The sequence below is a fragment of the Etheostoma cragini genome, chromosome 19, assembly GCF_013103735.1.
Source record: "Etheostoma cragini isolate CJK2018 chromosome 19, CSU_Ecrag_1.0, whole genome shotgun sequence".
NCBI lineage: Eukaryota > Metazoa > Chordata > Actinopteri > Perciformes > Percidae > Etheostoma > Etheostoma cragini.
This window is the reverse complement of record NC_048425.1, coordinates 10,397,989-10,411,192: the sequence shown is the minus strand read 5'-3', so window position 1 is coordinate 10,411,192 and position 13,204 is coordinate 10,397,989. Positions and strand designations below refer to the sequence as shown.

Genomic DNA, 13,204 nt, shown 5'->3' with positions numbered 1-13,204 from the left:
AGACTCAAAAAGGACGAAATAGAGAGAAGGGTTACAATCACAGGTCCAGAAGTAGGTTGAAAAATACAGATATGTTCAATATGAAGTCAAAATCAACATCCCATTGATTATAAAATGATGCCAAAGTCAAAGAGAAGTCCTGTGGAGTTCATTTTGGTGCAATGTTTCGTTCTAATTATACCTCAAAGGGCTGCAAATATCTAAATCATTACTGACATATTGACTCACAGTGATGACTTTCATCCAGTGATGTACAGACTTTATGGTGGTGTCACCCACAAAGTTTACTGAAAGTATCTACCAGACAAAAATAATAATCGGATATACTCCATAAAAGTATTTTTGAGAGTTGTATACTATAAATGAAACCTCATTCACTAAAGGAGAATTTTGGCAATTTTTACATTACTCTTGATTGTCATTAATATGCGTGTACTTTTGATTAAAAAAAACCCCGACCCAAATCAGTGCAGGCAACACGGAGTAGCTGCAGCAACATGTATGAGCTTCCACTGAGCTAAAACAGCATCTGTCGGTGCAAGTTTTAGAATGCCTTTGTGCCTCTTAACAGGCATAAAATGAAATTAAAACGTCTGTGCGACATGAACAGGGCTCTTACGAGACAACAACATGTGTTTTCAACTCAGACATTGTTTAAATAAACCTACCCTGGTCTCTGTCTCGATCCTGCCTGTAGCTGCTAGCTTGTAGCTGCTAGCTCCTAGCTGCTAGCTCCTAGCTGTCGTCTGGTGATTGTGTTCAGCCAGGGTTTTGTGATAATCATCCCGACAACACTCCATGGAGCGGGGGTGGTGTGGCTATGTCCTAGACAGCTCATGTCACGTCTTGAAGTTGACCCAAAATGACCACGATATTAAAAGTGAGGTAGCTGACTTTGTGGGCCATGGGCCAGTGGTAATGTTTTATTGGCCCCTGATGGGAATATATTCAGTAATGTAGCTAACTTTGTGGGTTAAAAAAAGTAAAAAATAGGCATGAAGCTTGACATAAAGTAAAGACTTTCATAAAATGTGGGTATTGCAATGTCATACATTGTCAGACAGTAGCTTCATTCAGCTTATGTGTGTTATGTAAATAAATGAAGGTGATGTGATGCAAGTAGCTCCTCATTTTATTTTTTATTAAAGTAGCCCTTAGATAAAGAAAGGTTGGAGATCCCTGCTCTAGAGGGTGCACAACTGTATTTGAAATAGCCAGAAGAAGACAAAGAAGAGGGATTTTAAATAGTCAGCTCAGGTCTGGCTTTTCAAAAGTCTAAAATCATCTTAAAGTGCTCATATTCTGCTTTTTTGTTTTTTTTTCCTTTTTATTAATTGTGTTGGTGTTAATGGTGTTTTTTTGAAAAGTAAATCATGTAAACCTAGTCTGGTAAAACCTTTAAATACAATTATGAACCTGAAAATGAGCATATTATGAGCACTTTAACCGGATGAGAAACTGGTGCTTGGACCAAAATTTGTCACTTTTATCTGCTTTTTTAATATAAAATATACCCAGTAGAGTTGTCTTCAAAAACTGCTTTATTTAACTCACATTTATCTTCAAACATTTCAGCTGCTGTTAAATCGTTTAAACTGATGTCAAAGGATTTTAGTAGTTCATTCATTTGTCTTTTATGAAGTAACTATTATCTTTTATATAGTAAATACGAGCATAACCAAAATGGCCGCCGCTCATCTAACTGTTGTTAGCCAGCAAATGTGACTTATGCCTTATGACTTACAAATATGACTGACTTGATATGAGTTAAAATGATTCCACCAGTGCAAAGTCCTAATGATTTTTAAACGTAGTGTTAGTAACTGAAGTAAAGCAGCTCATCTGATTGCTTAGAAAGTTGTCCCATGCATCTTGAAGAGATTTAAAGACAAAAAAGAAGAAGAAGAAAAAATGAAAAGACATTTAAAAAATATGAAGGAGGTTTAGGTGTACTCTGCCCATTCAGCTGGCATGAATCATTTATACATTTTGACACCGTTGGGCTGGGCCAAGGTGATGAATGTATTTTCACGCGTAAAGCTGCCAAAATGTTCTGCTGAAACTCCCCCCCACCACCCCATGAATATTTTGTGAGGGCAAACACACCACCCCTCTAGCTGGAGTGCTGCCTTGGATCACTTTGAAGAAACACAGACATGAATCCACCCCAGGAGATGGTTAGATCACCCCGACAACAGCCTCAGCCAGACGGTTTGTTTTTCTTCCCGCCGCCTGAAGCACCAAAGCAGTGAAACAAAGTTGGGTGAGGAAGAAGTCGGGTACATGAGATACAATGAGATGGCAGAATCATGTCAGAAATAATGGCAGAGCAACATGAAGTGGGTGTAGTGAGCAGGGAGAGTATCTTGCCTTCCTTCACCCAGACAATGTGGGATCAGCGTGCATGTTGGCAGGGATCCACATGCAACGAAACACAGATGCGTAACTCATTAAAGCTTTAAACCAAAATCGGAATTTGTACTGTTAACCTGGTCAAAAAAAAAGTAATAAATATTAAAGAAAGAAAACATACTATCGTTGCTTTTCGGCTGAAAACCTTTTACTGTATCTCCGCAACCGTTATTTTGGCCACCCCATAATGAAAAAATTAATAAAGCTATTTACTTCAGACAAAGTCAAAGCGAACGCCGCTAGTCGGAGTCAAACTTCGAGGAGTAAACCTATATGTGTGCGCCTGCTTCACCAACTGTTCCAACCCAGCACACTTGTTACTGTTTAAATATTTGTATGACCCACAGGCAGAAAATAAATAATAATATAATTTAATGATATAATATTATTATCCATCCATCCGTCTTCGACCGTTTATCCAGTATTGGGTCGCGGGGGCAGCAGCTCCAGTAAGGGACCCCAAACTCTTCCTTTCTGTGTAATTATATTTGTAATAATAATATAGAGATACAAGGTTTCCGGCTGACAACAATGCTGAGTCACAAAGAAAGAGAGCAAACTGCCCTCACAGCACAATCTTAAGGAATCTGGACCTGGATTCTGAACAGCTTGAGACACGCAGTTCACCCTGACCTCTGACCCTCTATGAGAGAGTTTCTCTCTGGGGATCAGGAAGGAAGAGAACACTATTATTACAGAGACCTTTGACCCTAAGAAATTATACACTGCCATGTAGAAAGTGATTTCCCCCCCCCTCATTATATATTTTCCTAAGGCTCACTCTGTGTTGTTGTTCCTTGCTGTTTGTCTCTGCCCCTGTCGTCAGGACCCCACCAATGGCTACTACAATGTGCGTGCCTCCACCCACGATGAAGGCCGCCCTGCATCCCGCTCCACCTTGCACTACTCAGACTACCGCTCCCCTGCAGGAACACCAGGGGGAGCTGCTTCTATCAGCAGCAGTGCCGGAGGCTCCGGAGCCACGGCCAGCGGAGGAGCCCCTTGTCCCCCTGGCCCCCTCACCTCCCCTGGCCGCCCTCAGGCCTGCTATGACCCCCGCCCCCCCTCCAGACTTTCCCACATCAGCTACGCCCAGTTCAACACCTTCACCCGTGCAGGCCAAAGCCAGCAGCCTCCGCCTAACCCCGCACCCATGGCCAGCGACTTCCAAGGAGACTGCAGCCTCCTGGACTCTACTTCCCAGCTGGCCTACGACAACTATGGATACCCCTCGCATTACCAGACCTACCGCATGGGTTTTGCCCCATCAAGCCTGGCCCCGCTGGAGGCCTGTCCATCCTATGAAATGTACGGGGTTGGATCTGGGGTGGGACCCGGGGTGGGACCTGGGTTGGGACCCGGGGTGGGACCTGGGGTGGGACCCGGGGTGGGATCCGGGGTTGGCGTGGGTCCCGGGGGTCCTGCTCCCTCGGGATCAGAGACTGGACTTGGGAAATACGGCAGCTCAACTCGCTTCTCTTACACCTCGCAACACTCTGACTACTCCCACAGCCGACACACACAGAGGATGCAGACTCACGTTTGAGACAGAGAGACGCATAACCACCTCACAGTCTTAGCAGAGCATGAGAAAGCATCTTATAAATAGTATCACATCAAGAGAAAAAACACACACAATCATAGACTTACATTTTCACACAGTACCACAAACCCAGACTGCAGAACTACAGAAAAAAAATCACACAGACACATAGTCAGAACACCATGCCCATGAGACAGGGAGTGCATGGGAAACAGAGAGAGGAAAAGAGATGATGGGAGGAGAGGAGTTTGGTTGAGACAGGGAAGGGAAATTCCACACAATTTTGAATTCCCTCACTCCCGATGTGTTTGTATATTTGAGCTCTGAAAGAGCGAACGGCGCAAGTCACAATCAAGATTGGGAAGGAGAGTAATAACAAGAGAGAGGACGCAAGATCACAGATCTTTGGAGCCCAATAGCTTTTGCTATTAACTGACTTTGTAAATGATGAGGGAGAACGTCTTTAGGCAAAATAGACTGACCGTCAAATACGGTACACGCTGATGGCGAAAAACCTCATCCAATGGAAGTCATTTCTGGCCACCATTTTTTAATAATTTTTTTGTTGGTCTTCTTATTCAACAATCATTGAGCACATATATATATAATATCCCAGAATGCCCTTCTGTGCAGTGGTACATGCCATCATGCCCGTTAGGCAGCATTTGGGAGTGTGTTGGGGCGGGGGTGGGGTTGGGGTTGTCATCATTTTGCACTGCATCTACAGTATTCATGCTTAGACGTCCCTTAAATATATCTGTGTAATGTCTTCTTTTTATTTGCACACCACTCTAGAGCTTTGTATTCTATTTTTTAAACATTACAGAATTATTTTTGTCTATGTAAAACATGTAATGTGTATGTATGGACCAAATGTTTGAACGTGAGCCCACTTTACTTGGGCGTTTGCCTGGGTGATTCCACTGAGACACGGGGAAGAGTTGTGCCAACAGCAGAGCCTGAATTCAGGATGTTTTTTTCACATCAGAAGGGAATATCAGTGTATAAAAGAAACCTAGTGCCAAGTGTTTATGTTGTTCTTCACCTTAGACCATGTATATGCAGTAGAAACTCCTTCTATTGGTGACTGTTGCTTTACAAGCCAGGCTTGGGGCCTTGAGTCATTCCCAGACATTTTTCGTAGGCTGGATCCTTTTTCTCGGAGTTCCCAACTACAAGCTTGGTGCAGACAGAGAGAAAAACAAAGAGGTTGGGTTTAGAACTGAGTGGCCTTATAGGGAAACATGTCGTACATTTCCATTTTGAATCATTCCTCATCGTCTGTCTGCCAAAACGGCCGGAGGAGAATGTGTATGGAGAGGTTCAATGAAGGCTTGTCCACAATATTGACATATAGTATAGTATGACTGTGAGTGTGTGGATGTGCGAGTGTGTGTGTGAGAGAGAGAGAGAGAGATAGAAATCCAGAAGGAGTGTGTGGGCATTGGCACATACATCAATTTGTACAGTGTGTTTGTATAGATGTGTGAATGACTGCGTGTGTATGGGAAGCATACTGTAAACACGTACCGCCTGACTCAAGTGTGCGCGCAACTATTGTATGCATGTCCATGTGTATACAGTGTGTGTGTGTCTAAGTGTGCGGGTGTGTGTTTCAGTATATGTCCATATCATTTCTCTCACAATCCTGTTACAGTACTTTTATACCTCTGGTAGGACTGTATCCTGTATTATTGTGTCTTTGAATTTAGAAAAATCCAATGTTTATCTTATTGTACTGTTCTTCGTAGCAGAGACAACTGTTTAAAATATGTACAACGAACGTTATCAAACTCATTTTTTAATTTCATTATCTTCAATATTTTTTAAAAATGGTATGTAATTATTTTTCCACAGTATTACATAAATAAAAGCACTGTTTTTTATATAAAGAAGAAGAGTGTGTTGTCTTTGGTCGAATGGGTTGAAATTGTTCATTTTTTTTAAAACCTTTCAGGGGAAATGGAGCATACATTCAGCATAACATCAATTACATGCTACGGCACGGCAGTATAGGGTTTATTGAATGAATAACACGATTTTCAAAAATACCTTTTTTGATTTTGTCATGAAAACTTCACAGCAATGGCTCTGAATAGTAAGCAATACACACTAATATCACGTAGATGAGTGCAGGGTATTTTAAAGATAAAAGTAGTGATCCATCCTTTAATCAAGATAATAATATGACCTATATGTGTGTTTGTGTTTATGCTGCCACCCTATATAAAGGGAATATGATGCTTGGCACTGGAAAACTTTCAACAGGGAAGCAGGTTGGATAGGCAGCAGCAAGCGCAGACAGAGTTATTCCTCGACTTTTCATATACCATACATACTTTATGTATATTTGATATACTTAAAACTGATTTTGAAAAAAAAAAGACACTGCACATTTAAACATGAACAACTATAACAAGTAGGCTACTTTATGCATGGGGATCTTAGACGGTTTAAAATAGATGGGGATACATCATACCGATAGGTGGCAGACACACGTATCACACCCAATGCGTCTCCGAAACAACAACAAAAGAAGATAATCCTCTACGTCATTGGCCAGTCTAGCAGCCAAGATGGCGGCGACAATGTTGAGGTCGCTTACCAAATTTGGACGTCCTTCAACAAAATTAATATTAAATAATAATTTGCTGAGCCCTGGTTGTACTGTTGTGCAAAACAGGTAAGATAACAAAAATACAACACCTGACGCTTAGTGTGGGCATTGTATTGCCAACCGTCTTGGCTTGAGCTCCACATAAATATGCACATCGAAAGGCTAATGTTAGCATAATGCTAAATAAGACGACTTTTCTCTTTAAAGTTATTCGAGTCGCCTAATACAAGTTTTACCTTTTTTTCTGAATGGAAAACGTCTGAACAACGCATGCATTTAAGGAATATCGCAATGTCATCCTCCTCGCAGTGTAGGTTAACTTTCCTGCTGTCTCGTAACCTAAGCTGTCACGGTTAGCTATTATCTAATGCGTGTCAGTGTTTACCACACTGGTTCTAGCGTTGTGCGTCTTTTATGCTGTGTGTAAGGTCAAAGTATATCCCATGTTTGACAAGAATTGTAAGAGAAACTAGTCAATTTCGGGTTATAGGGCAGTAGATTAAACCACAGATCAGTTAACGATGTAGAAGGGTTAACACTCTCAGTTTGGAACCATTGTAGCAACAATTAAGACCTTTATCGTTAATGCAAACGGCACATAAGTAAAGGAAACCTGCCTTTTATAAACTGTTACCCGTTACTGAAATTAGTTTAATGTTATCCGGAATGGTTGACTGTTTCTGTGTGTTCATTATGTAGCTAGTCCCAAAGTCAAGGGGACTTGAAAATATAGGTTTGTTATTGACGCATACTGATACCGTTGGTCTACCGATGAATGAATGAAGTATGTGCTGAAAAATGTAGCCATGTGTTGATGATGCAACAATTTGCATTAAAAAAAATGTTTTGTTAAACTAGCATGAGCCATATCTTTGCGTGTCTCCAACATTAGCCAATATGATTAGGCCCATCAGTTGCCAGGTTGGCAAGCACAGTGTAGCCCAGATCAGCACCCTTATTGAAATGATAGGCCAAACAAATTGAGACTAAAACCTCTGTGTCAACTGTCATTATGGATCATACACCTACTGAATGCTTTTTTATTGTTGTCTTCTCTTCAATTGTCTCTGTGTCTGCATTGACTAAGAACTGAAGGCTTCCACCTTACCTTGTGAATATTTTTATAGAATATCTTCAATGTTTTCACAGGCAGAAACAATGGCAGCCAGATGTGGAGTGGACAGAGCAGTTTGCTGGGGCAGTGATGTACCCCACTGCCATCAATGAGAAATGGAGTCCACCCCCATGGAATGGTACATTCCACACACAAAGTCCCACTGTTAGAGCTACTACTTAAAGGATGCTTGTTCTCTACTAACTACTTATTCTGCTTCATTTATTTTAATGAACAAGGCAAATGTGAAATGTTGCCAAGACAGTGTGGAAGCTGACAACATTCTAATATATCATATCAAACGTTTTAAAGGATAGAACGTCCTCGACTTATTTCCAGTGTTATCCCTGGTGTTGTCAGTCCACCGCACATTAAGACGGAGACTGTCTTTAAGTGTCTGTGTGACAAAACTGTTTACGTACAGTGCTTAGCATAAGTGAATACAGACATTCTTAAGTTGACTAAAAAGAGGTATAAAAAATCATGTTTTGGAAATTTATCTTAATGTCTTCATTAAAAAAAAAGAGGAAAAACCTGACCTTTAAGGACACCAGTTTTCTTTTTGAATGAATAATGTATCTTCAATAAATAAATGTTCTTCCTTAAAATAAAGGGGGCACGAGTACACACCTATGTTAAATTCCCATAGAAGCAGGCAGATTTTTTATTAATAATGTATCCTTTATTAGTCCCACAAGGGGAAATTACAATGTACACTGTTATTACACACATTACACACGGGCCTGAATTACAAAAACAAGCTCAGGTCCTATACATGCACTAATGAAGAGATGTCAGAGTGAGGACAGTTATTTCATGGATCCAGGTTGCTATGCATCCTGATAAAGTTCCCTTGGTCTTTGGAATTGAAATAGCCCCACATCAACACATACCCTTCACCACCCGGAGATTGGCATGGGAAACTTTCCATAAAATCATCTCTCAATGCAAATCAAGGCGGCTATTAGGCTAACTGAAATCAAAACATTTTCTGGCGCTTTGAACGCCATAAGTCGATAATGCCATCTAGTTCCATCATATTGGAGAGCAGTCATCTTCAGAACTGATATCTCCAACACTGGGGAGCTCACACTAAAACAATCCATGATAAATATCAAAATATGTATTTTTGAATTTGGGGTAAACCCTCCCTTTTAAACCTACATTATTCACTATGACATCTACTTCTTAGGTTTTTTTCATAGTTGAAATTGTAATTGTTTTTCCTCACAAAACATGATCAGTTTCAATTTTTGACTGTAAAACAAACTAATTCTTTCTTTTTTAGTTCTTATTCTGATTAGAAAATCACACCCAGAAGCAATACCTAGTTTTCTTTTTTTAATGATTTAATTGGCCTTATTTCTGCCTTATATTGTTTTTTTTTGTTTTCGCAGACAAGGATGCTCCTGCAGAGAAGGATGTGTCCAACTTGACCATCAACTTTGGTCCCCAGCATCCTGCAGCTCACGGTGTGCTGCGTCTGGTCCTGGAGCTCAGCGGAGAGTCGGTCAAGAAATGTGACCCCCACATCGGCCTGCTTCACCGTGGCACAGAGAAGCTCATCGAGTACAAGACCTACCTGCAGGTACTAAACTCCTTACAATATCTGTAAATAGTGTTTCTGCATTCTCCAACCCATATTTCTAAGGTAGTGGTTTGAATAGCTCATACTGTATGCATGTTTTGGAAGTTGTAAAATCAGGAAGTGAAGAATCAGGGGTGCTGATTACTGTGTAAAAAGTAGGTGACGTAAGAGCCCCTCCCCTTACTATTTGAAATTGACAAAATCAACAGATTTGAATACAGATGAGGACCTTTATCATGTGTCATGTGACGTATAATTCTTGGAAGTCCCTTACCCTGTACGCTTTAATTTTTACTTCCTCTTCTTTTAATGTTACAGGCTCTTCCCTACTTTGACCGTCTGGATTATGTGTCCATGATGTGTAACGAGCAGGCCTATTCTCTGGCTGTGGAGAAGCTGCTCAACATCCAAGCTCCACCCCGTGCACAGTGGATCAGAGGTACGGGCTGGAAATGGTTAGGTGTCTGCACACTGCAAATGCTTAATATTTCAATCAAATAATGCCTTATAATTACACACAAAACACTTACACTTAACTCTCACACTCACACACTTATTGTTTTTCATTAGCTCCGTCCCCTGTGTGTGTCTGCAACTCAGCATATTAGCTTTCAGTTGCTGTTAATGGTCAGAGGACTGCAGAATATCTAAAAACGTAATAAAATATGCTAGCTTTTCTTGTCCAACAAGCAGTCCAAAACCTAAAGAAATTCAGATATTTTTTTAAGTCTTTGTATCCATCAATTTGTTTATCAATAGAGTCATCATCTTTGAATGGGTGGTTATGTTCTGTGTTGTGCTTGCAGTTCTGTACGGAGAGATGACCCGCATCCTGAACCACATCATGGGCGTCACCACGCACGCCCTCGACATTGGTGCCATGACCCCGTTCTTCTGGATGTTCGAGGAGAGAGAGAAGGTCAGAATCTGTCTGTCCTGCGTGGTTTTAAAAACTTCGTTCATTTGGGGAAGGTGCTGTTGTCAGACCTCTCAGTTCTCACAGTTCCTTAGCAACAGTCCTACTGCTCTAATTGCTCAATATTCCTAAAACAATTAACAACACAAGAGTGTCATTATTGACCCTAATGTTCCTTAAAAGAAGTTATCAAGTTACTAAAAAATCATGTAACTCTATGGGAGTAAACATAACCTTTGTGACCCCCAAAAAAGAGACATGACTTGGTGAACTAGCTGCAGACAGTAAATTAAGTTAAATGTCATCTGAGATCAGCCCCCTACCATGTAGTGGTTGCACGAGAGTTTGGAGACTTTATTTCCGATAAGATGCGCAGTCCTACTCCTAACTGTGACTTTTGTTTCCTCTCAGATGTTTGAGTTTTACGAGCGAGTGTCCGGAGCCAGAATGCACGCTGCGTATGTCAGACCTGGTGGTGTGCATCAGGTAGGGGAACCCTTTAAATAATGCCTGTGTTTTGTTTTGTTTTTATATCAAAATAAAGATGTCCTTGGGAAAGATTGTGTTATTTCAACAGCTGCAAAGAGCAACATCAAAGATGTTGTAACATGTAGATCCCTTCCATGATGAGATTATGATCAGTGAAGTGCTAATGATCTTACATGTGTTTCAGGATTTGCCTGTTGGCCTGATGGACGACATCTATGAGTGGTGCAAGAATTTCTCCATTAGAATCGATGAAGTAGAAGAGGTAAACGACTACAATCTTTTAAATCTCCACAAGTTCTTAACATGATAAGGATGATCTATCAGGGAATCTGTTGGTTCTCCTCTGCAGATGTTAACCAACAATCGCATCTGGAAGAATCGTACTGTAGACATCGGGGTGATTTCTGCTGAGGATGCCCTGAACTATGGCTTCAGGTAACTCTCTAATGGAAAATACCTCTTTCCTTCCCTTCAGTTGCAGTTTATGAAATGCACAAATATTTGAGTTAGTTTGATTAGTAGAAATGTGTATGGAGTGTGATATTGATCTCCTCTCTCTTCGCCCCTCCACCAGTGGAGTGATGCTGCGAGGGTCCGGCATCAAGTGGGACCTGAGAAAGTCTCAGCCTTACGACAAATATAACGAAGTGGAGTTTGACATCCCCATTGGAAGCAAAGGAGACTGCTATGACAGGTAAATGATGAGCAATAGCTGTGGTTATTATTCAACACAGCTGCACGATCTCGTTAAGAACTTACTGGGGCTGAAGCTATCGATTACTTTAGTAATCAAATATTCTACCGATTATTCCATTGATTAATCAAGTAATCAGATAAGAAATACTTTTGTTTTATTGAAGAGCAGTAATATACAATAGTTTGATTTCATTTTAGGAAAAACCTACATTTTTATATCCTGTATTGCTTACAATATCATCTCTCAAAAACATTAAGTGCATTTAAGTGCCATTTTACATTGTTTTTAAAGAAAACATTTTCTGAAATGCAATAAAAACCTTAAACTAAGGCATACATTAAACATACATAAACATTACCTTAAGTTGTGCAACTGAACTTTCAGAACTACAAGTTTCAACCGGAGACTGTATATAGGCATATATGTAAATATTAGTTATACTCAACCTATTAACCCCAGCTCTGGTACACTTATGCTTGTAGGTGATCAGCTGTTTCTCCGTGAAGAGAGAGAGAGTGGGAGAAAATGGTGCGCAACAGTCAGCTGTTGTTCCAAAGGGATAATCAACAAGTTGGCTCTTTATTGTGGTCACCACTACGAATTTTCTTGTCTTTCTTTTTGGTAGTTGTTGTGTTCGGTGTACTTTCGTCGTCCATATGACTCTGGGATTTACTTTTGTCGGGTCCGCTTCGTGAAATGCATGATTACATTAGACTTAATGCTTACAAACTGTACAGAGTTTTCCTTTTAATTACGTTTGAAGTGATTCCAAACGCTGGACACTTTGTCGTTTTCTCCAGCCTGTCTCTTCTCTTTCTCCCTCTTTTTTAAGCTTGCTTTCTTCATTTTGTATTCTGTGCCGTCAGTGGTTTTTTTAATTCATCCCCGCTGTCTTCATGGCATAGGTCGCCAGCAGCGTCAGCCCGGTGTGCGACAGTAATAATCATTCGATACAACGTTGCTAACATTGATTAAACGAAGCTTTGAGGAAAATTGAATTATTCAAGTTACTTGAGGAAGCATTTCAGCCCTAAAGCTGACATTGCAATATTTTTTTCTGCAATATATATTGCAATATATAAATAGGCTGTAATTTTTACTAGATTACATTAATAACCCTGTTTAGAAATACAAAATCATTGTAAACTACTGGGGTGATTTTGGAAGGGAGTGCATCTACATAGAAAATAGAAATAATAAAGGAACCTTTTTAATGTGAATCATCAGTACACCATCCTTTGTTGAACTTCAATGCTTTACAAATACATAAGCAAGAGAGACCTGTGACTACTCTTCTGAAGGGATTTTCAAGGGAGAAATTAGTTAGTTTAATACACTGGTTGACACCATTGTATTCATATCAATCCAGGCTAAAGTCAATGCATTGTCATTAATAATGTATTTATGTTGCTTCCTCTAAATTTCAGGTTGTGACTGACTAGCGGGGCCTAACTTGGTTGTTTGACAAATTGATCAACATTGGTTGTGACTAGTAACCATCTCTGTGTATCCAAGAACACTTAAATCAGTGTAAATGATGTTATTAGACACAAACTTCTGTTGTAGATTAGTTTTACGTTTCCAGCTTTGCTGAACTGTAACATTAGTTGGGAGAGACCCCTTACTTCTTAAGGCTCACTATTTATATGGCTGATAGTCATAATGTAATTCTAACGTTGTTTTTATGAGATTCATTTGGTCTTTGCAGCAAACATAAAACACTGACCACTGTAGGTTCACTGCCCAAGTAAAAAAGCATGTTTATTACTGTGTGCAGCTGCTGCTTACAGTAACCTTCCTTTTCTAAAGACACACACGGAAGAGCCTC

General features: G+C 40.3%; 2 protein-coding genes across 6 annotated transcripts in view; both read left to right on the top strand.

The window, feature by feature from the left end:
- kirrel1a (kirre like nephrin family adhesion molecule 1a) overlaps positions 1-13,204 on the top strand; it is a 49,294-nt gene that overhangs the window by 26,495 nt on the left and 9,595 nt on the right. For 3 of the 4 annotated variants that reach the window (XM_034856724.1, XM_034856722.1, XM_034856723.1), the window contains exon 15: positions 3,239-5,276. In XM_034856724.1, coding sequence (XP_034712615.1) covers positions 3,239-3,958 — 720 coding nt within the window. In that variant the 3' untranslated portion in view covers positions 3,959-5,276. Of the gene's footprint in view, positions 1-3,238; positions 5,345-13,204 lie in introns of those variants that run through there. The other variant, XR_004654566.1, reaches the window with a different exon arrangement.
- Positions 6,486-13,204, top strand: part of ndufs2 (NADH:ubiquinone oxidoreductase core subunit S2) — a 24,533-nt gene continuing 17,814 nt past the window's right edge. For both annotated transcript variants that reach the window (XM_034856796.1, XM_034856795.1), the window contains exons 1-9: positions 6,486-6,638; positions 7,722-7,825; positions 9,084-9,274; positions 9,593-9,713; positions 10,081-10,193; positions 10,602-10,676; positions 10,864-10,941; positions 11,029-11,114; positions 11,254-11,373. In XM_034856796.1, coding sequence (XP_034712687.1) covers positions 6,532-6,638; positions 7,722-7,825; positions 9,084-9,274; positions 9,593-9,713; positions 10,081-10,193; positions 10,602-10,676; positions 10,864-10,941; positions 11,029-11,114; positions 11,254-11,373 — 995 coding nt within the window. In that variant the 5' untranslated portion in view covers positions 6,486-6,531. The remainder of the gene's footprint in view (positions 6,639-7,721; positions 7,826-9,083; positions 9,275-9,592; positions 9,714-10,080; positions 10,194-10,601; positions 10,677-10,863; positions 10,942-11,028; positions 11,115-11,253; positions 11,374-13,204) is intronic.